General features: G+C 53.4%; 11 protein-coding genes across 11 annotated transcripts; 7 read left to right on the top strand and 4 right to left on the bottom strand.

Annotated features, from left to right (window-relative positions):
• Positions 1 to 95: 95 nt before the first annotated feature.
• Positions 96 to 1,029, bottom strand: VPS20 (ESCRT-III subunit protein VPS20; the record flags this gene model as incomplete). The annotated part of the gene is made up of 3 exons (XM_046085118.1): positions 96 to 311; positions 377 to 740; positions 932 to 1,029. 3 exons carry the CDS (start codon positions 1,027 to 1,029, stop codon positions 96 to 98), a joined length of 678 nt encoding a protein of 225 aa, XP_045941081.1.
• A 7-nt stretch (positions 1,030 to 1,036) lies between these two features.
• On the top strand, positions 1,037 to 6,427 carry RIX7 (putative AAA family ATPase/60S ribosome export protein Rix7). The gene is made up of 3 exons (XM_046085117.1): positions 1,037 to 1,326; positions 1,394 to 1,642; positions 1,743 to 6,427. Exons 1-3 carry the CDS (start codon positions 1,279 to 1,281, stop codon positions 3,660 to 3,662), a joined length of 2,217 nt encoding a protein of 738 aa, XP_045941080.1. The 5' UTR covers positions 1,037 to 1,278; the 3' UTR covers positions 3,663 to 6,427.
• Positions 3,960 to 6,290, bottom strand: erb1 (ribosome biogenesis protein ERB1; the record flags this gene model as incomplete). Its single annotated transcript, XM_046085116.1, has 1 exon — positions 3,960 to 6,290. The coding sequence occupies one exon, from the start codon at positions 6,288 to 6,290 to the stop codon at positions 3,960 to 3,962; it is 2,331 nt and encodes a 776-aa protein (XP_045941079.1).
• A 391-nt stretch (positions 6,428 to 6,818) lies between the features above and the next one.
• Positions 6,819 to 7,862, top strand: LDX57_003467 (Zn(II)2Cys6 transcription factor rglT; the record flags this gene model as incomplete). The annotated part of the gene is made up of 1 exon (XM_046085115.1): positions 6,819 to 7,862. The coding sequence occupies one exon, from the start codon at positions 6,819 to 6,821 to the stop codon at positions 7,860 to 7,862; it is 1,044 nt and encodes a 347-aa protein (XP_045941078.1).
• Positions 7,863 to 8,184: 322 nt separating this feature from the next.
• On the bottom strand, positions 8,185 to 10,124 carry LDX57_003466 (Paf1-complex subunit LEO1; the record flags this gene model as incomplete). Its single annotated transcript, XM_046085114.1, has 3 exons — positions 8,185 to 9,373; positions 9,436 to 9,616; positions 9,727 to 10,124. 3 exons carry the CDS (start codon positions 10,122 to 10,124, stop codon positions 8,381 to 8,383), a joined length of 1,572 nt encoding a protein of 523 aa, XP_045941077.1. The 3' UTR covers positions 8,185 to 8,380.
• A 110-nt stretch (positions 10,125 to 10,234) lies between these two features.
• On the top strand, positions 10,235 to 11,616 carry LDX57_003465 (Mob1/phocein family protein; the record flags this gene model as incomplete). The annotated part of the gene is made up of 4 exons (XM_046085113.1): positions 10,235 to 10,257; positions 10,551 to 10,843; positions 10,912 to 11,026; positions 11,097 to 11,616. 4 exons carry the CDS (start codon positions 10,235 to 10,237, stop codon positions 11,614 to 11,616), a joined length of 951 nt encoding a protein of 316 aa, XP_045941076.1.
• Positions 11,617 to 12,289: 673 nt separating this feature from the next.
• On the bottom strand, positions 12,290 to 12,724 carry LDX57_003464 (uncharacterized protein; the record flags this gene model as incomplete). Its single annotated transcript, XM_046085112.1, has 1 exon — positions 12,290 to 12,724. One exon carries the CDS (start codon positions 12,722 to 12,724, stop codon positions 12,290 to 12,292), a length of 435 nt encoding a protein of 144 aa, XP_045941075.1.
• Positions 12,725 to 12,858: 134 nt separating this feature from the next.
• LDX57_003463 (uncharacterized protein) lies at positions 12,859 to 14,323 on the top strand. The gene is made up of 2 exons (XM_046085111.1): positions 12,859 to 14,067; positions 14,129 to 14,323. The coding sequence occupies exons 1-2, from the start codon at positions 13,230 to 13,232 to the stop codon at positions 14,242 to 14,244; spliced, it is 954 nt and encodes a 317-aa protein (XP_045941074.1). The 5' UTR covers positions 12,859 to 13,229; the 3' UTR covers positions 14,245 to 14,323.
• A 178-nt stretch (positions 14,324 to 14,501) lies between these two features.
• On the top strand, positions 14,502 to 15,207 carry LDX57_003462 (rhomboid family intramembrane serine protease; the record flags this gene model as incomplete). Its single annotated transcript, XM_046085110.1, has 3 exons — positions 14,502 to 14,634; positions 14,703 to 14,877; positions 14,958 to 15,207. 3 exons carry the CDS (start codon positions 14,502 to 14,504, stop codon positions 15,205 to 15,207), a joined length of 558 nt encoding a protein of 185 aa, XP_045941073.1.
• Positions 15,208 to 16,262: 1,055 nt separating this feature from the next.
• Positions 16,263 to 17,906, top strand: LDX57_003461 (uncharacterized protein; the record flags this gene model as incomplete). The annotated part of the gene is made up of 1 exon (XM_046085109.1): positions 16,263 to 17,906. One exon carries the CDS (start codon positions 16,263 to 16,265, stop codon positions 17,904 to 17,906), a length of 1,644 nt encoding a protein of 547 aa, XP_045941072.1.
• A 738-nt stretch (positions 17,907 to 18,644) lies between these two features.
• Positions 18,645 to 20,920, top strand: LDX57_003460 (uncharacterized protein; the record flags this gene model as incomplete). Its single annotated transcript, XM_046085108.1, has 3 exons — positions 18,645 to 18,666; positions 18,729 to 20,723; positions 20,790 to 20,920. The coding sequence occupies 3 exons, from the start codon at positions 18,645 to 18,647 to the stop codon at positions 20,918 to 20,920; spliced, it is 2,148 nt and encodes a 715-aa protein (XP_045941071.1).
• Between the last annotated feature and the right edge of the window lie 123 nt (positions 20,921 to 21,043).

Raw genomic sequence — 21,043 nt, 5'->3', positions numbered from 1 at the left:
TACGTAACGAAAACCCTCAACGCCGGCGATGCTTCAATGGTTGTTGGTTAAACATGAAAATAGAGATGAAGATTCCAGGCGCCCGGAGCGACTGGTTAAGCTGGAACTGCGGTCCGTTCTTCACTTCTGGCCGGTGTCTTTGCCTCTGTCTGTTGGTTTCCTTCTTCGTGTCGGATTGGGGCAGGAGCCGCTATGGGAGGAGTGGGAAGATCGATGGGCTTCTGTGTTTCGCGCTGCAATGCCGCCAATTCATCCTCGACCTCATCTTCATCCTGATGTGACAAATGACCAGCCAGCATTTGGCTAATTTCCTATGACACGAAACCATATTTAGTACGTCTACAGTAGCTGGCATTTGTCCATGGAATATTCTCACCTCCTGGTACGCCCTGGCGTCCTCCGTCTCGCCCATCAGTTTCTCCACCCCTTCAATGCCACCCATCTCCTTGTTGATGGTTTGTAGCACTTGCGTACCTTGCCGCAGGCCAAACAGGACATCCTTCTGGACGAGGGAAAACTCCACCTGACTGGTCAGTTGTTCAAGTTGTTCGAGTTGCCCGTCCGTCTTGGCGAGAAGCGATTCTTGGTATTTCTTGCGGCGCAGAGCCAGGAGCGCACGTTTGCGATCATCCCGGGCCAGGCATTCCTTTGCGATTGCGGTTTCCCGATCGGTGAGGACAGTGATCCGCCGTTGGTATTGATGGAGTTTATCCCTCTGGTTCTTCAAGTCGAGGATTGCTCTAAGGACGAAAAATCCGGATCTCAGCAACACTTCTGTTGAACACGGAGATGCACCGTTCAAGGGGAGGCCCGATGGAATGTATCACGAGGACAGCTTTTGATACCCGTTCGGTGAAGAAGGAAGAAGAAAAAAAAAGAAAACACAAAAGTGGATGATAGGAGAAAGACCAAGCCAGACCGAAGCACTTACCTATCCTGAGCCGAGATTTTCTGGGAGCTGGTAGAGTTGCCCATTGTCATCGCATGGTTGACGGGGGTCGCAAGAGCAGCGGGACTCGATAAGATCATCGAAGACCGATAAGCCTGAGGCCGAGTGATGACGTGACGCACGTTTCCGTATTTCACGCTACTCCGGGCGGTGAAGGTCCTCTGTCCAATCGTCAAGAAGCCCTGTGGTAATACCGTAATGTGGACTTACCGCCGGCACATCAATTCTCCGACCGCCTTCAAAATTGACAAAATTATAGAAAATCCGAATGTCCGTCGGTCTCGCCGCGTCTTTTCAGATCGAACAATCGGCTGCGGGGCTCAGGAATCATGCGTCGCGGGGGAAGACCGACGTTGAGGCAAGGCCTGGATCGGGAGGTGAGAGTCCCTGCCGGATGAGCTTAGACGAAGTACATATCGCTGAACTTTTCTGGAATATATATAGGTCTACCAGATCGTGCGCAAAATCATTGACGATCAATCCGAAAAAAATGAACAAATTCGTCTCTCGTCGTCCGCGATCTACGATACCATCAAGCGCTCCAACTCGAGCCTGAACAGGAAACCCAAACGCATGCTGGAAGACAGCATCGAGCGGGTGGTCGAAGTTGTCAAAACCGACGAGCTTGGGCAGGATGACGAGGACTCCGTAGAGGGCGACTTTGAGGGATTGGAGGAACCGGTTCCAGTTCCGGTATGCGATTCTACCTACCCTTGCCAGTTGGCTGTCTCCGGCAGGTCAATGGAAGTGTTATGGACGTACATGGGCGCAATGCTAACTCGTCCGGTCGCAGGAGTCCAACAGTCTCAATAAAAGTATGGTGGGCATGTGGAATACGACATCGAAACAGCCGAAACCTACCGAGCCCAAAAATTCCGAGTCGGCCCCTCCGGCGACTACTTCTTCCAGTAAACGACGACAACATGGGGGAGAATCTACCTCTTCCAAGCGCCGCAAGGCTGAGAGCGCGGTCGACCGATCACCCCCCACCCATGTGAGTCTGTCGGATCTGGGTGGCCTCGACGACGTGGTCCAGGACCTTGGAGATCTTGTTATTCTTCCCATGACCCGCCCTCAAGTCTACATGTCATCGAATGTGCAACCCCCGCGCGGTGTCCTGTTGCATGGTCCGCCAGGATGCGGAAAAACCATGATCGCAAATGCCTTTGCGGCAGAACTGGGGGTGCCTTTTATCGCCATCTCGGCCCCGTCGATTGTCTCCGGAATGTCGGGAGAGTCCGAGAAGGCTTTACGGGAGCACTTCGAGGAGGCCAAGAAAATAGCCCCTTGTCTAATTTTCATCGATGAGATCGACGCCATTACGCCTAAACGAGAAAGCGCACAGAGGGAGATGGAGAAGAGAATTGTCGCCCAGCTTTTGACATGCATGGATGACCTCGCTCTGGAGAAGACGGATGGCAAGCCGGTTATCGTTCTTGCTGCTACCAATCGGCCCGATAGCTTGGATGCCGCTTTGCGTCGAGGAGGCCGCTTTGACAAGGAAATCAACATGACCGTGCCGTCGGAGCCGGTGAGAGAACAGATCCTCCGAGCCCTCACGCGCAAGATGCGCCTTGCCGATGACCTGGACTTCAAGACCCTGGCGAAGAGAACCCCAGGGTTTGTGGGTGCGGACCTGAACGACCTGGTTTCCACGGCTGGCTCTGCCGCTATCAAGAGATACCTGGAGCTTCTAAAATCTCACGGTGGTGAAGAAATGGAAATTGAAGAAGAAGTAGATGATATCAGCCCTAAGATCAAGGAGCTGCGCCGTCTAATCGCCCACGCGAAGGAGACGCCAATGGGCGAGGAAGCCCAAGTTGTCCTGGTCTCCAATGCAGACTTCTTTACAGCGCTTCCTAAAATCCAGCCATCATCGAAACGTGAAGGCTTCGCTACCATCCCCGACACCACCTGGGCGGATATTGGCGCTCTGGGCGGCATTCGTGATGAACTGTCGACAGCGATTGTCGAGCCAATCAAGAATCCGGATATCTACGCCAATGTCGGCATTACGGCGCCCACCGGTGTGCTCCTTTGGGGTCCTCCTGGGTGTGGTAAGACCCTGTTGGCCAAGGCCGTGGCCAACGAGTCGCGCGCCAACTTTATCAGCGTCAAGGGTCCCGAGTTGCTCAACAAGTACGTCGGTGAATCGGAGCGTGCCGTGCGGCAGGTGTTCGTGCGCGCGCGCTCGTCCATCCCCTGTGTCATTTTCTTCGACGAGCTCGACGCTCTGGTTCCTCGACGAGACGATACGCTGTCCGAAGCCTCGGCCCGCGTCGTCAACACCCTGCTCACCGAGCTGGATGGCCTCGGCAGCAATCGCCAGGGCATCTACGTTATCGCGGCCACCAACCGGCCGGATATCATTGACCCGGCGATGCTGCGTCCAGGCCGTCTGGAAACCCTGCTCTTCGTGGCCCTCCCCGATAAATCTGAGCGTGTCGAAATCCTGAAGACCCTGGTCCGCAACCTGCCCATCGAGTTCAACGAGGATCTCGAACGACTGGCGGTGGAGTGCGAAGGGTACAGCGGTGCTGACCTGGGAAGTTTGCTGCGTCGGGCTGGTTACTCGGCCATCAAGAGGCGGGATACCATCGCCATCCAGGACTTCGTGGCTGCGAAGGAGTTCATTCGACCGAGTGTGACGGATCTGAAGAAGTACGAAAAACTGCAAAAGGACTGGGGTGGAGGTCCTCCCCGCAAACTGTAAATACCATAGATTTCCTATTTATCCTTGCTCTTTCTTATACTCCCATCATATATACCCCGCCCTATCTATATAGATGAGATCGCGACTTCGCAGTGTCCTTTCTCGCATAGATTAGTGTGTTTTTGGAAGAGAACTTTACACTACATAGCCGCCAAAGAGAGTTGTAAACGAGGAAGAAATAAAGAATTATGGGGCGAGAACTTTTTAATGGATATCTAACAGTAACATTCATACACACCAAACGCCCCATGTAGATAGATATGGCAAGAACATAGAGACAGGAAAGAGATTTTGTAATTACATCCACAAGCGGCAAGTTCCATCGGCACCCGCACTGACACACCAGGCTTCTCGAGGATGCCAATCGATATCCAACACACCCAGTTCCCCGGTGATCTTATGGCCCTTCAGCACCTTGAGGGGTACGATACTGGCATTGCTGAGCATGTCACCTGTGACGCTGCCGTGGAAGATCTGAAGGGAGCCATCGTCACTGGCATCGGCGAAAAGAGGGTACCGGCCACCGGGGTGGAAACGCACGGAACGGATGGCCTTGCGGTGGTACCGCAGAGTCTTGTAAGGACGCTGCGACAGCTCGAGATCATGCCACAGAAGACGTCGATCGTACGATCCAACAATGAGGTTGTCGCCGCCAGAGGCGGTAGAAGAAGTCGGATGAATGTCGAAGGAAGAGATCCAGCGGGCACCGGGTTGGATAATCTTGACAAGGAGCTGTCGCGAGAGGTCGTATGCGCGAATGGTCCGCTGGTTGGCAACAAAGAGGATCGGCTTCGAAGGGTGGAAGTGAGCCGTCTGTGGAGGACCACCACCCTTGATGCGTCGGCGGAAGGGGAACTGGGTCATATGCTTAGAGAGTGTGTGAATGGAAATCGCCACGGAAGCCGGAGTGGAAGATCCGGGGCACACAGTGACGAAGTAGTCACCGCGGCGATGCCAGGAGATAGATTTGACCACATAGCGAAGAGGAATAACCGCACAGATACCGGAATCTGCAAGGGAAGCCGAGGGGCGGATCCATTGCGGAGGAGTGTTCTTCTTGTTTTCCTCGGCAACGCTTGGAGGAGGCCTCGTGGCCGCAAAGCCCCAGCCGGCATCCAGGATATCCAAACTGGCTTGTTCGATTTCAGGGTCGACAATCGGAGGCACCGCAAGGAAGATATCGTCACCGGCTGCGGCCGCAAGCACCACGGCGTCCTTTCCAGGTCTCCAGCGAACCACATTGACAGGTTCCTCATCACCAATCTTAACGCTCCAGAGTTGACGGCCGGTCAGAAGCTCCCAGACTCGGACAGTTCCATCGTCACCACCAGTAGCAAGCCACACACCCGTGGGGTCCACAGCCAGGGAACGAACACGGCCCTTATGCCCCCGGAACACTGTGGCGCAAGCGGTAGGGAACGGCTTCAGTTCTTCAGGGCTAGGAAGTTTAGGGAGAAGGCTTTCAGGGTCGATGTTCAATTTGCTCCTCCGAACCCGAGGAGCCAGGTAAAGATCCAAGCAACGCTCGAATTTCTCCTTAACAAAAGACTCGTACCCAGGAACCTTTCGAAGAGAGCCAAAATCATTGGGAAGGAATTCGCGCTCCCGATCTTCCGGATCCGCCTCCTCCCAGGCTTTCCGTTCTTTCTTGTCGGGCAAATATTCGGCAGGGGGGTGGTAACTCTCCTCATAGCCCGGTGGCGGAAGTTTAGGAGCAGGTGCATTCATAGGATGATCCGGGCGTTCTGCTTCATCCTCCCACAAATCGTATTTAATGATGTCTTGATCAGCCTCATCTTCTTCAGTCGGAGGCTTGAAGGGCAAGATACGTCCTTCTCTAATGGCCTTCACGATTTTCATGACCCGCTTAGCTTCGTGTTTGGATGGCACGAATCGACGCTTCGGTTCCGGCGCAGCGCTCAGAGGCATGATCTCCTCCTTGTTGGAGAACCATTCCATCAGTGGTTCGTAGGGGTTGAATTCATCATCCGGGACTTCGTTCATCTGGACCTTGCGCAACAGCTCCAGCTCATCCTGACTCAATTCCAGGGGTTTACCCGTCGAAGGATCCGTCAAACCAGTCCAGCCCTTGGGCATCTCAATGCTGTCAAGTAGTGCGTCAAGAGCCTCTCCCTTGGCGGGACGCAGAATCTTCTTTCCATTGATATCGTAACCGATATGAGGGTACGAATCGTAGAACGACAGGGGAATGTTACCGATGGTGTTGGCGTTTTCGTCGGCATCGGAGTACTCTGAGTTGTCATCGGGATTGATCTCGTCATACAGAAAGCGATCATTCCCATTGGCGTCCTTCTCAATGCGAAAGTTCGGTTGTTCTTCGTCGGAGCTCTCATCGTCTTCCGCTGGTTTGCTGGCTTTTGTTTCGGCGAGCTCTTCTCCATCTGAGGGAATCTCGTCACTGTCCAGCTCCTCCTCATCATCATCTTCGTCACTGAACTCGTCCACCAATTCAACCTCCGAATCATCTTCATCGCTCGACAGGTCGTTGGCATCAAGTGCGCCGTCCAGGCCATCTCCGTTTAACTCATCGCCTGAAAAGACACCTGGTTCCTCCTCGACATCGCGAGTGACTGCCTTGCGTTTTTTCGAAGCCTTAAGAGCAGGCATAGTGGAGGAATGACACCGAGTCCTGCGTGAATCTGTTTAGTCTTTCGTCTTCTTTTTCCTGTCCGGAACTTTTTTTTTTTTTTTACCTTTTGGGACTACCCGATGAACACACCGCCCACGTGACACACCGCCCGCGGGGTCATCTTATCGTGGCCATTTCTTCGCGCCAAACTTTGGAGATCATTCATGATATTGATATCGAGATAATAAGTGCCTTGGATGCTAGCGCCGAGGATTCTTCGTTATCATGCAGTTTGATAATACCGAGTGGAAAGAGCCACTTCCGAATTTGACGGGTGGGATCTGCCCCCAAGATATCGCCGCACCCCCCGCTCAGGCGCTGAAGAGGCATGCGGCTTGTGACGAGTGCAGTAGGTCTCATAACCCCAGATCTTCGGACAGATATCAGTGTGCTCACCAAATGATTGCGGAATAGGGAGTCGAAAATTGAAATGCTCAGGTGAAGCATCAGGGTGTAGTCGTTGCCTCAAACAATCTCTCGTCTGCCATTATTCTGTACAAAAGCAAATGGGACGCCCACCAAAGAAGCGGGCGCGAGAAGACGATAACCCTGCTCAGTTTGGTCTGTCAGGCAGTGAAGGGTGGACTGACTCCGATAGCTCTCACCTCGCTTCGCTTGGAACAGATACACCCGTCGCAGCAGAACCATATCCTTATTGTGCTCCAGTCTATGCTACTCCTTTCAGTACGCCAGAGGCATACCCTCATCTGGTGTCCACAGACAACAACCACAGTCACTCGTGGGAACTGGACCATGGGAAATTTTTAGATCCGGTTCCAGCAACTTCCAGTCCATGGCCTGACTTTTCTAGCGTATCCGCGGCAGCGTCGAATTCATTCACACATCCTCCAGGCCTGCCACAATTACAATCTCCTCCGCTGTCTCCATCCAATTCAGACTCCCTCGAACCCCAATGCACATGTTTATCGTACTTGTATTTGTGTCTCAGTCATCTGTCCTCGCTTGCCCCGTTTCCAGTCTCCCAGCATACCCTGTGTTCGTTGTTCATTGGCGCCAAGACTGCGCGCGCAGTAATACAGTGTCAAGCCTGTCCACGAAAGTTTGCCACTGGTTTACAGAATGTCATGTTCACGGGAACTTTGCTAAATGTCATGGGTGACGCTTGGCTGCGCGTATCAAAAGCCGACCCCGTTGAGCTTGGGAAGCAAGCGGCACCATCCAGCTATGTGCAGGCCGTTACTCAGAATTCTTCGGATCCTGCCGAAAGCTGGAAGGAATGGCTGCGTCAGACAGTTCGCAGCGCGGTTCTTGGTGGGCCAAGTGACCCTGCTGGCTCCGTTCAATGCTCGGATGCGCCAAGTCTGCTCTGTCTCATCCAAGAGATGGAGGCTCGCCAGCGCAGATGGCATCAATCCCATCCGCTTCCGCCGGAGGAACGCTTGAATATGCCGCCTGCGCATTGTGCCAAAACGTACGATGCGCAAGAGGAGCAGGACTATCTCTGTTTGCGGGTGGTCAATAGCGCCAGAGAAGTCATTGCGAAATTTGGATTTCAGCGGCATGAGTATCCGGACGGCGTGGTCGCCTAAAGAGCGCTCGTGCCTTTCGATCGTTTGGTTTATCTGGCGTCAACACTTCTTTCTCACCTATGTCAACACGATGGAGTTATACTCGGGCGTTAGGGTTTTGATGGTACGACTTTCCCTGAACATACAATTGAGGTCCACGGCAAGGCGCGGATGTTATTTTCTCTTTCCTTTTTTTTTTTTTTGACTATGTTTAAATGTTCAAGCGTCTCTTTCTGAGGCGGCCATGCTGCCGGTGTTCGCTGATTTGACGATATACGACTTTTTCGCTCTGGAAGACATGCATGTACATACATAATTACAAACCCAACTTCTCTGTATTCAGCACGCATCTTGCAAGATTCGCTTCTATTCTTTTGTTTTAAGATCGATTAAAAACACCAGAACGCACAATGACCACTCGTTCGCTGAGGAATAAATTACCCATGAGAAAATTTGATATAGATACAGAGTGCCGTGACTAAAGCAATATTCATAGAGGACATGATCTAGGTGGGATGGAGAAAATCGCATCAGACGCTTCATTCATCATCGTCATCATCCACAATGAAACGATTTTTCTTTCGGGCAGGAGGAGTTCCGGCCGCTTCTCCCGGAGATGCTCGTCGTTGCTTGGGTTTGGCGGCGGGCTCGTCTTCATCGCCCTCTGCATCCATGTCCTCGTCCTCAAGAAGATCCTCGTCATCGTCGTCATCGGCAACTTCAGGCTCTTCGTCACTGCCAACCAGGAAGCCGTCATCTTCATCATATTCATCCTCCCTCGTGTGTCCCCTGCGGTCGTAATCATCCTCGTCATCGGTGTAGATTTCACCACGGCGGTTGGGCTTGCGCGGCTTTTTGGCCCGAGGCCTCGTGGTGAGCAATCCGTCGTCGTCCTCCAATCCACCGACAGTGAGACCAGCACCCCCGGTACGAGAAACGCCGACGCGACGGCCGCGGTCGAGCTCCCGGTCGGCAAGTTGCTGGCGTCGACGAGCAGCCTTCAGTTTCTCCCGCTCTGCCATTTCCGCCTGTCGTTTCGCAAGCTCGGGATCCTCCGTCACTTCAATCACAGGAGCCGATCCATCCGCGGTCTTCTTGCTGCCACGAGTGGCTGCGGCCAATGACTCTTGGAGACGCTGAACGGCGTCGTCGGTCTCCATGGTCGTTGGGTAAACAGTAAGTCCATGTGTTAGGTGAGACGTCAATCTGAATACGGATGACGTTTCTGCGGCAGCTCCCAAATACACGTGCGAGTCCAATTTGGTATCATATTCGCCCGACTTGTTGAGCGGCGCCAGAGGTTTTGTCGAAATTCTGTACTGTTCCTTAGGGGCTGAAGCCATCTGAAGAGTCATTGAACCGTCTTCCCAGCGGATGATACGGGCGTTCGACTGAAGAAGGGCATCGTTATCGGGGTCGTGCCGCCAGCAGAGAGACGTAGCGGCGGTCGAGTATGGGGGCGCAACATATGTTTCAGGGTTGAACTCTTCGGTCTCCACCGACAAGAAGTTGGGAACTGGCATGGTATAGATCTAATACCGACAGTGTCAGCCGAGAGAAAAACTCGCGCTTGGGCCTAGATTGTTCCACGTACCTCGCCATTGGAAGTTACCGGCTCCGGCGCCCGACCCAGGCTCAGGTCCATAATGTTCACCGTTTCCTGGTATTCACCCTGATCGCCATCCTCATAGTCCATGCGCTCCCCAGTTCGATCAAGTCGATCTTCGTCATCGCCCGAGTCAAGTTCTTCGTCGTCCAGAATCCGTTTTGGTTGGCTGGTGTCAAGGTTAGCGACTGGTGTTATTTTCGGTCCTCCTTTGCTCCTTATTCCTAGAGGACCTAGAAATATGTCTAGAAGGGGTCATCTCTTGGGCAGAGCACGTACTCATCATCGTTGCCAAACCCTCCATCTGACCCATCCGAACCAAAGAGATCGGCATCGTCATCATCGCCATTCAGATTGCCCGCATCAAGGCCGGCCGGACTTTCGGGTGCAGCAGCAGGGTTGCTACGCTCGCTGCCAGAAGGGCTCGCGGGTTGACCAGCACCCGAGCTCCGACCGGGCCGACGAACCACATCCTCATCCGACGAAGACATGGTAGGTGATGAAGGAAGTGTACTGTGTGAGGCGAGCGAGAGAGAGGAGACGATAGCATTCACGAGAAACGCAGGCCGCGGAGCTTTGAGGCGGCGCGGCAGATGATCCGAGCCGGACCCAACGGGGCTTAGCGGCGGCAGGCAGCTGGACGGGGCCAGACCGATAGAGGAGAAGCGCAGTTTCATCGATTCCACTGCATCTCATTCTGTTTCCATCCTCGCTTTCTCCCTCCTACTCGATCTCGTTCCTCTCGTCGTCTTTCCTTCGTCTGCTTGATTGCTCCGCGAAAGTCATCATGGCGACCTTCTTCCAGAGCGTGTAAGTTGCCCTTGGTCTACGTTCATCTCTCCCCGGTTGCTCTCCCCATTCCCCATAGATTGTTGTCCCCTTAAACTTTCCCCCCTCCCTGCTCGGACTCGTCTCTCTTGCTTCCTTCGCTTCCCCCTAAAGCTGCAGCATGATGTGCGCCGGAAGTATAAAAACTCAACACTGTCACTCTTCAATTCGTTCTGCTTCGCCTCCCCTCTTTCCTTCACATTACCTTGAAACTTCCCCTTTTCCTGAAGTTCTTCCCCACATTTCGTATTCTGACTTGTTTCTCGATTCTACAGTCGTCAAGGGTTCGGCCGTGGTGGTAACAACAAGAATAACAACAACGCCCCGAAAACCAACAATGGAAGCCCGGCTCAGTCGCCGGTTCCCCAGATGCCTCAGGCGGGATCTGTGCCCAACTCGCCCTCTGTCGCGTCAAATCTCTCCGTGGACGGCCCCGCACCCTATGACCCCGACGCCCCAAAATACTTCTTCCAGGAAAAATACGCCCCCTTAAACGTGAAGGGTAACTTTTTGACTCTGTGTGCCTGCCCCAAGAATGTCGAATTGGGAGAATGGCTGGCTCACCAGAGTAAGTGGATCCTCCGAACCTCAAGGGCGTTCGCAAGTTCCGATCCTCTGACATTGTGATGTGAACAGTTGTCGAACAATATCGCCTGCTCCATGGGATGCTCCAAGTCATCCAGGATGTCAACTCCGTGACTGGCTTTCCCATTTGCAACGAGGCTACCTGCCCCACGATGTCGGCTGGGCGGTAAGTCATATCGCTTTAGATGAGCATTTGACGAAGAATCCCATCGGCTAATGATCTTACCTTTGTTCAGGCTGACCTACACCTGGCTTGTGGATGGCCGCGCTGCGAAGATCTCAGCCCCTAAATTCATCAATCGCGTTGAAAAATGGATCGTTAGCAAGATCCACGACCCCGTCATGTTCCCCACAGACAAAGTCACCGGCATGCCCGAGACATTTGCAATTCACGAGGCGGGGGGCACGAATCCCTCCAGCCCGGGAGCAAGCGCTACTGGGGAGGAGTGGATTGGAAAGTCCAGCGGCTTCCCCCAGACGTTTTACAAAGACTGCCAAGGCATCATGAAACAAATGTTCCGATGCTACGCACATCTATACCATGCGCATTGGCTGAACCCCTTCTGGCATATCAACAAGCATGACATTCTTAACATGTGCTTTGTCCACTTCGTGACCGTTGCCAAGTATTACAAGCTTGTCTCTGATAAGGAGATGGAGCCTATGCAGCCCCTCATTGACTTGTTCATCAAGCAACAGAGAATCCCTCCCGAGGCCTTGTCGGGCGGTCACTGGGGCCAGCCGAACTCTGGTTGAGCCAGAGAACAAGTGCCTTTCTCCCCTACGTTCATTGGCAATCACTTAGCCTTCTGACCTGGTGTTGGAACCTCTTTCTTGGTGTCTTTTACTCCCTGCGTGCGTGACAAATAACGGACGGTATGACCCAGAGTTCAAGAAATTAAGCATTTAGCATGCGATGTGAATATCCTCTTTCTCCTGTTACCCTTGCATAACCTCTTTCTGTCGAGATTCAATTATCCACCCAAATGTTTGTTCTGTCTGTTTTTCTTTTTCTTTTGGCCTAGATGATAAACAGAGCATCGATCCCTCCTGTTGTCGTTTGTTGAGATCTATTGACTTTTCCTGGAACTAGCGTGACGTGGAAATGACCCTCGTGAAACAAGCCGGAACAATAAATAAATATTAAGAATAATTAATCGAGGCCCTTTCTTCCGATCGGCAGTATCCCAAAAGATTGTGCATAACCGAACCGCCGCAGTAGGTGAACTGTCTCGGTACGAGGTTGTGCGCTCCGTCGCTAGATCTTCGCGCGAGGTAAATGCAAGTCCAGCAGTGGCCAGATAGTCATGAGCTTCTGTCATGTAGAGTTGCGCGATCGTTCGGGATGGTCGATGATTTCCTAACGAGGCAGTACTTTGAGCGTCCCTCTTTCAACCTTGAAAGAGCAAGGCGAGAGACAAAGGCCGTGTTAAAGGTAAACGCCTTCTTGATCCTGATCAGGCTGTGCCTCGTTTTGTCCTTCACCCGCTATAGAAGCATCCGGCTGCGCCGTACTCGCGCTGGCTCCATTTGTTCCATTCACCAGCGCCGCCTCTGTTCGCTTTTCCTCCGTTTCGATCCACTGCTGGCCCCGGCGTTCCACTTCCGCCTTCAACAGGGCAATTCTTTCCGTCATAGACGTCATCACACCCTTGTTCTCAGTGATGTAGCTTTCCAGTTCTCGCTTATCTTCTGCCGAATCGCATGACTCCTGCACAAACGTTTCCAACTCCGCGTTTGAGCGCTGCAGATGCGCGATGGAGTTCCGAAGTTCCGAAGCTTTGGCGTACAGGATGGAGAGGGACAGCTCCTGAATCGCCTCAGCGAACATGGCGGGAGTGATGGGAATGGATTCTGCAGACATGGTGGGCTCTATCTTGTCTTCTCCGGGGTTCCTCTGAGGATGAAATGAAGCTGAGACAAGATGGGAAGTTCGAGTTGGACGAGCGACTTGCTTATCAGTCGTCTATCAGCACGTGACCGTATGTGGTTATCTCCACGTGCCGCGACAGGCCCCTTGAAGTCTGGAGCGCAACTCCCGTACATCACGATGCATTGCGCACAGTCGCACACCACCCCAAGAATGCGGAGGGAGGAACAGCCCTGGCCAGGGATGCCAGATGATTTCAACCCGGTGGATCGCAAGTCGTGGGCGGTGTCACTGATTCAGGTACCGCTCGATTGATGCTAATCAATACTTCGGAACAACTGCTCGGCGGCCCGGAGAAATCCCGTCTTCTGGCACCATCACCGTCGCCATATCTAGTCTCCGTCGTGCCCGCATTCCTCCTCTACCATCATTGAGTTTCCACCCTTGAACTCTCGACACGAGTTGGTAGAGGCTCGGGTGCAGCCCGCTATCGCAGGATATGAACAATGCGTTCGGCGTAGCATGGCGCGTTCCATGCCCGGGGCTTTGTCCCTCCAACTTGCTCCCGTCGAAACCCACGTCGCTCCGTTTACTCAGCTGCGTCTCTTCCTCTACACGAGCATCGGTTAATGTACCCAGGCGCCCCTTCAGCTTTTCGAGCCCGTTGCCATTTTTGCACCGTCCCCCTTCGCCTCGCGGATCGATTCAATCGCCATTCTCGCTCTCCCTCGCTCGCTCGTTCGCAAACTCCGGCTCTCTCCGTGCTCAGTCGGCCCCGCCGCGGGAAGATGGTATCAAGCCCCGTGCTGAGCCATTTTCGCAGGCTGAGATCAATGCGATCTTTGGTCCCGGCGCAAGGGTGTCCCTCCACATGGGAAATCGTGTGCTTGCTGTACTGCACGGCAGACGTCTCAATGGCACTCCAGAGCTAGATCTTCCTAAGGATATCACATCGGCCGTCCGCGGACCCAATCGCGACAAAGCCTTGGAGTGGCTTCGCGAACACTATCCACTCGATGAGGATGCAGCTATACTTTCCCGATTTGAAAGAGAGGCGCGTGAGGAGGAAGAAAAACTCATTCGACGCGCTGAGAGCTTAGGTCTCTACAAGCCTCAGAGTGGCTCCTTTGGGGCAGAACTGGGAGACTCCAATGACCCATCCGGCCGAAGTATCTTACAAGAGACCAGACAGCGGAACGAGGCGAGGATTTTGGCAGAGGAAGAAGAGCGACGTCAAAAATGGCTCGAGGGCGAGGAACAGGAACGTGAGAAGATGCAGCAAATGGTCAAACGCAACACGGATCTTCAACTATACGAAGACTCAACGGCCTTGGAAGGTAAAGGCTTATTCATGTCAAATATCTTCTGTACTTGGAGATGCTGATACTCCCGTTATAGCCCGCCCGCGTGCAGATCCATCTCAGCGTCCTCTCCTCGCATGGATACAGAAGCATCACCTCCGAGCAACAGACTGGGATATGGATATCTCCCATGTCACCACCGTAAGTCGCTAATCTGTGGCCTCACGTCGATATTCACGAATACTAACCTCTTTTCCTATCGTGTATAGAGCAGTCGGTTGCTTCCGGCTCTTGCTTTCACCGTCGTTGCTCTCGGCCTTTGCTACGTCTTCGCACTAAATTACGAACCTCCGGCAAAGGCAGACCGAATCTGGCCTACGATACCTCCGGCGGCAGCCACAGTCATGGCTATCATTGGCGCTAATGTTGGCATATACGCCTTATGGACTTTATGCCCCCCTGCGTGGAGGATGCTCAATCGGTATTTCATTACCGTCGCCGCCTACCCTCGTACCGTTAGCTTGGTGGGAAATACCTTTAGCCACCAATCGATCAAACACCTGGCCGCAAACATGTTGGGTATTTGGATAGTGGGAACCCGGCGTGAGCTTTGCCCAACACTCCCCTTTAACGTGAATGCTGACTGATCATTTTTTCCCCTGGTGGCCTAGTCCACGACGACATTGGCCGAGGAAACTTTCTGGCCGTATACCTTGCCTCCGGCATCTTTGGTTCCTTCCTCTCGTTGACAGTCAATGTACTCATGGGCAGGTTAACGCTGACCGCACTTGGAGCTAGCGGAGCACTCAGTGGTGTTCTTGGCTCTCTGTGCACACTTCACCTCAAGTAAGTATTCGCTGACGACCCTACCTGTTTATATCCGGGAAAATTTGGGATTGTTCTAACTCTTGGCGTCATTCCGATAGCGACTCCTTCACCATTTTCTTCCTCCCCAAAGAATGGCAAGAGGTTGTATCTGCCCCGGGATACGTCCTCCTTGCAGGCCTTGTCCTTTTCGATATTGTCGGCATGAGAGCCAAAGCAGTCCAAGTGGACTACTGGGCCCACCTGGGCGGATTCCTCATTGGAATTCTCTGGGCCGCGGCATACAAACGACAAGAAAAGGAGCGTTTCAAAAACAGGTCTTGGTTTGAACGGTTTCTTTGGGGCGAGTAAAGGTAGATTTCCCCCCGGTTCAGGCTGGAAATGGTGGGGATAAACCGACATTGTTTGGATCTGCCTCTTCATTCTTTGTTTTATTATCTTATACTTTTCACATATTTGATGTCTCCCTTTGTACCACAATGATAATACCCAATGTTGCTGGTTTTCCGCATGCCTCTCTCAGGAAGAAGGATATAGGCTTAGGTCCGCTATCTGCGGATACCAATCAACTTGTGGTGTCGAGTTTCGGACCAGGCGGGTTATATCTGCATAGCCGTGAGTGGAGAAAATATCTCTGTGTTCTTCGCTTTTGGCCGGCCCCAAAAAGAAAGTATCTTCTTGCTTGGGACTTCTTGTTGAAAGGGTTTCTGACTTTCTGTTCTGTGTTTGGTGGAGAAACCTGTCTCACTCGTAGCACGTGGAGGGTTGGTCAACACTCAGCAACAGTCATTGCTAATGCTGACTCTAGGAAGGTAGAGTGGGTCTGTGGAGAGCCAAAGTTGAGTTCCCTGCTGGGGAGGGTCTGTTCTAGAAGTCTTCTTTCATGAGGGTGGAACATCGGAGGCGCATCACTTGTCAGGCACACCGCAGTTTGCCATAGGGTTCTAGATCTCCATCCTATAGGAGCCGTTGATGTCTTGGTGATGTGTGGCTCATGATTCAGAGCTTCAACTCTGATGTGAGCCGGCATCGTCAGTGGTAGGACCCTAGAAACAACTTGCGTGGGTGAAAGTCTTTATGCTCATTGCTCACCTTGCTGATGTCCCAGTCTGTGACAGATGTGAGGTGAAAGCACTTCGCTTCTGCACCTACAAAGGGCCGCGAAGCCCACTGCCATCTTCTCTCCTGTCCCCTTCCTCTCGTTCCCCTCTGCAGGAATCTCTCATACTTGTTTTCTCATCATAAAATCTCAGTTTCTTCTGCTTTCTCTCTGGTTTTTTGTATCACTCCCTTGTGCTCACCTAGTTTTGTCCGTCATCCGCAAACAGAGCTCCTCTTGCTTCTACAATCCATCAAACACCTTCCATCGGCCCTAGAGCCCTTACTCTTTCTAGAGTCTTGCAGCCATGCCTTTCAGAGTTGACCGTGCCGCGGCCAGAGAAGAGCCAATCCCTTTTGTGTTCAAGCTCCGAAAGAGCTGGGGAGAGATCAAGTACGCGCAAAGGATCATGGAGAGTGACAACTTCTCTTTTGGAGACATTGACCAAGTTCTTTCGGAAGACGGAGCTTTGCGACATACTCCGAGCAAAGGACAGACCGATACGACGGAATTGCAAGACGCTTATGACGGTGACATATCCGAGACTGCATCGTTGGCATCGTACCGCTCGACCGAGTCGAATCCCCAGAGTAAGCAAGCTCAGCAACTTACTCACAACGTTTGTCACCCGTGGGACGTGGTAGATTACCACCTGTACCTTTGTGGGATCGAGAAGGGTACGGATATCCACTCGCGACGCAACGGCATGTATGTATACGACGGGCTTGATTGCCGGCCGGTATCCTACCGTGAGCTTTTCGACGACGAGGCATTCGATCCGTCCAACATTGGGGAGGATCCTAAGTTTTTGTCCTGGATCCTGCCCGTGAGCAACGGGGGATCCTCCTTCGAGGGGAGGAGCTATGTCCTAGGTTTCGAGTACAGGAGCCGGACTCTCTTCGTCCGCCAGTTTCATTGGCTTCCCGGTGAAACCGACGACATTTGGTGCGTGTGGGACGAGGGCTTCACCATGTACCGTCTCTCCATCCCCGAGTTGATCGGTGTGCTGGATTCGGTGCTCTCTGGCACAGCCGACGTGGGAAGGGGGATTCTCACCTGCCACGCCCTTTGTATGATCCCCCGTACCGGCGACGACCCTGGCCTCGAGATTGTCATTACCATTCTACTCAGTCAATGGGTGATCGATTTTGCGGCAGTTTTCTCTGGCATGGATCCGACGGCATGCAACCAATTCACCAAAACCCTCACCACCTACATGGAGGACTGTCGTCTGATTCTGCAGCGAGCCTCGTACCGGGCGTGGTTTGCCTCCCGCGACGGCCATACGATGAGGGATTACAACCGCAAAGGGGCCATCGACAAATACACCAACGATCTTTATACTTTCAGCCAGTCTGCCGAAAGCGGAAGTTTGAAAGACAAGTCATGGCACGCCCCAAGCCTTGACACGTGCAATATGCTCCGTCGCCGAGAGCGATCTCTGAGAAGAGAACGAACAGAATGGAAACTGGAAGGTCTCTTCATGCGTCCCGCAACTGCTTTGCCAGTGGAAACCCCCGAGCAGGTCCTGAAGAAGATGTTGGCAAGAATTGAGCCTCCTGGGACACCTTCGCCACTCCAGTCTCCGAGCGAATCGGCCCATCGTGATCCTTCCTCGGGTGATTCCTCAGGCGTGCAATCCCCGGATGTGGTGGCAGCCGAGCCGTCGTTGATCTTCGAAGCAACGGACTTTCACAAGATACCGCTGGCCCTACTTTTGGAACGCTTTCTCGAACTTGTCGAGACGTACCCGGGATTGGACACTCCGGGCCATCGTCGCCTGTTTGGACGTTTCCTGAGCGAGATCGGCATTGACATCGAGCACACTTCCAGCGAGGACTGCTCGATGGCGCCTGTTCTGGAGAGTCAGGATGACCGTTGGATACTTTCTTCCGAAGCGGACACTTTTGGCAGCCCCCGTCTTCAGCCGAGCCCTCTTCTTGACTGCTAGCAATTGGTGGTACAAGCGGCAGGATTTTGTGTTAGTTGTACCTTTGGCTTGAATGCGATCTTTTGATGTTTGATTTTTTGTATGTGTACAGAGTAACCAGGAAGTATAGGTGTCACGTGCGCAATGGATGCCACTTGCAGCCCTAAAAAGAAGCTCAAGACTTGAGTCAATCCTTCCGGATGTACGCAGTAGATTTCAATCTGCATTCCGCCGTCTGGGCAGTGCAAATTAGAGCGTCAGGGGGGGCGATGGATCGGCGGGTGGTTCGCGCAAGTCTTGGCTTGCTGGTCATAGTCACCGGGGCGATTCAGTCAGCCTTATTCTTCATCTCTCCCTTTCCCTTTCCTTTTCTCTCTTCCACCCCCCCCAGACGGAGTAGTACTGACTACTGATTGACTCTCCCTTCTCACTCCTTCGATCCACTTGTCTCGCTTGTGCAAACTCAACCTCTCCTTCCATCCATTCAATTGACTCCCTCCTTCTTGGCCACTTTCCTTTCCTTTTCTTTTGCTTTGGAATTCCGGGTTTTTCAATTTCCCTTTTTTATTGACTCTGTAATTTTTTACCTTTCCAATTCGTATTTGTATCTTGTCTTCTTCGTCTCTCCCTAAAAACAACCAAAACTTAATTGATTATTAATCCCCGGACGCTCATTGCATTGCCCTCCTTCTCAAAACAACCCCCAATTCCGTCGTCTAGGAAGCATCATTCCTTGCCTTTCCTTACATTAATTACAGCATGGCCGAGCAGCCCGCCCCGGGTGAGTTGTCTCCCTTTTTCTTGCGTCGCCTGTCGCTGACGTCGCGTCGTGCGCGTTCCAAGGCTTTGCGCCTACTGCGCAGACCCAGATTGACGTAGTCTGCGGCCCCTTGATCAACTTCAAGAACATGGACGTGACTCCGACATCGTCCGTCTGGCGTGGCAGCGTGTTAATTGTCACCAAGCCCGGTCAGACTCCGCCGCAGCTGCTCTTGCGCCAGGCCGGTCCTGTCGGCGACAGCGCGGCGGTCAATGGCGCCGCATCCCAGGAGACTACAGTTGAGGGTCTCCGCCTCTATGAAGATCCCGGGAAGGCCTTCTGGCGGTTCTCTATCGCTGTGACCCAGGAATCCTACGAGTCGCGCTGGGAGTACCGCATCCCCGGTTTTCGGTATGCCGACGGTCCGGAAGTCATCACTTCCTGGGACTTCGTCGTCCCCTCGGCGTCGCAGTCTATGCGCCTGATGTTCCATTCCTGCAATGGCTTTTCCGTTGGCACCGACATGGACGCCTGGCTCGGTCCGAGTCTGTGGAATGATGTCCTGCGGGTACATGCGCAGAAGCCCTTCCACGCCATGATCGGAGGTGGGGACCAGCTTTACAACGACGGCATTCGCGTGGACGGTCCCCTGAAGCCGTGGACCGCCATTAGCAATCCGCACAAGAGACGCGCGCACGACTTCAACAATGTCATGCGTGCTGAATGCGACGATTACTACTTCGCCAACTACATCCGCTGGTACTCGACCGAGCCGTTCAAGGCGGCCAACGGACGGATCCCGCAGATCAACATCTGGGATGACCACGACATTATCGACGGCTTCGGCTCCTACACCGACCATTTCATGCGGTGCTCCGTCTTTCGCGGCATCGGAGGCGTCGCCTTCAAGTACTACTGCTTGTTCCAGCACCACATCGCACCGCCCAAGTCCACCTACACCACCGACGCCCCGCAAACCATGCAGGCCGTCAACGGTACAGCCGGAGCCGATCCCCGGCAGCTGGAAAATACCTTCGTGCTGGAAAACCAGCCGGAGGATGACAGTTGGATCATTGGCAGACGCCCCGGCCCCTACGTAGAAGAGCGGAGTCGAAATCTCTACATGCGTCTGGGCAAGCGAATTGCCTTCATCGGCGTGGATGCCCGTACCGAGCGCACGCGTCATCAGGTAAACTATCCGGATACCTACGACGACATTTTCGCTCGGCTGGAACACGAGGTATCCGCCGCCGCCGGGGATATCAAACACCTGGTCGTGTTGCTGGGCGTGCCCATCGCGTACCCCCGTTTGGCCTGGTTGGAGAATATTCTGAGCTCGCCCCTGATTGCCCCGATTCGCCTGCTGAACAAGCGCTTCGGGTTTGCCGGCGGCTTCTTCAATCAGTTTGACGGCCAGGTCGATCTGCTGGACGACTTGGACGACCACTATACCGCCCGTCAGCACAAGCGCGAGCGGCGCGTCTTCATTCAACGTCTCCAGGATTTCGCCAAGGCCCACTCCGTTCGCGTGACGATCCTAGGCGGCGACGTCCATCTGGCCGCCATCGGCCGGTTCTATTCGAACCCCAAGCTGGGCCTACAGACGGACAACGACGCCCGGTACATGGTCAACATCGTCAGCAGTGCGATCACCAACAAGCCGCCGCCCAAGGCCGTCGCCAACCTTTTGGCACAGCGGAACAAAATCCACCACCTGGACGCGGATACGGACGAGACTCTGATGGATATGTTTGACCGGCAACCCGGTGGCCAGGAAAAGAGTGCCTCGTGGAACAAGGTCACTATGCCATCCCGAAACTACGCGTGCATCACCGAGGTCGACCCGCCCGTCCCCAACGAGGACGGTTCAATTCCCCAGAGCAGCTGCGCCATCGAACATCTGCCGAAAGATGGACATTCTCCCCTCCATAAGGCCGAAGCCGAAGCCGGCTCGTCTTACTCGGCGGCGGACGGCTTCAGCAACCGAAGTGGCGTCTACGGCGGTTTGGACGTGTCCATCCGCGTGGAGATTGACCCTCAGAACCGTGAAGGTGCGACGGACGGATATGGGTTCAGCAGTAAGTTTTTTTATCCCTTTTTCTTTTCTCCAGTGTCATCAAGAGATTAGCTGACATCCAGTGTAGTTCCCGCATTGAACTACATTGCGTCGCAGGACAGCACACGACGCAGTTCACGTCCCCGTTCGGCACGCCCTCGTTCCTCTCAATCGCAGGCGCAGGCCAAGACAACTCGTCCTCAAACGGCTACGAATTAGCTCTCGCCTATCAATTCTTGAAACTCTTTTGGCGCCCTCCTTCTCTCCAAGCCCGACGGTACCGATCTCTGGATCGTCGCCCGGCAAAGCGTCAGCTATTCTTCATAATAAGATATTATATAT

This window comes from Aspergillus melleus (genome assembly GCF_016097325.1).
Source record: "Aspergillus melleus strain CBS 546.65 chromosome Unknown contig2, whole genome shotgun sequence".
NCBI lineage: Eukaryota > Fungi > Ascomycota > Eurotiomycetes > Eurotiales > Aspergillaceae > Aspergillus > Aspergillus melleus.
Note: the sequence above shows the minus strand (reverse complement) of the source record. Positions and strands in the feature narration are given on the sequence as shown.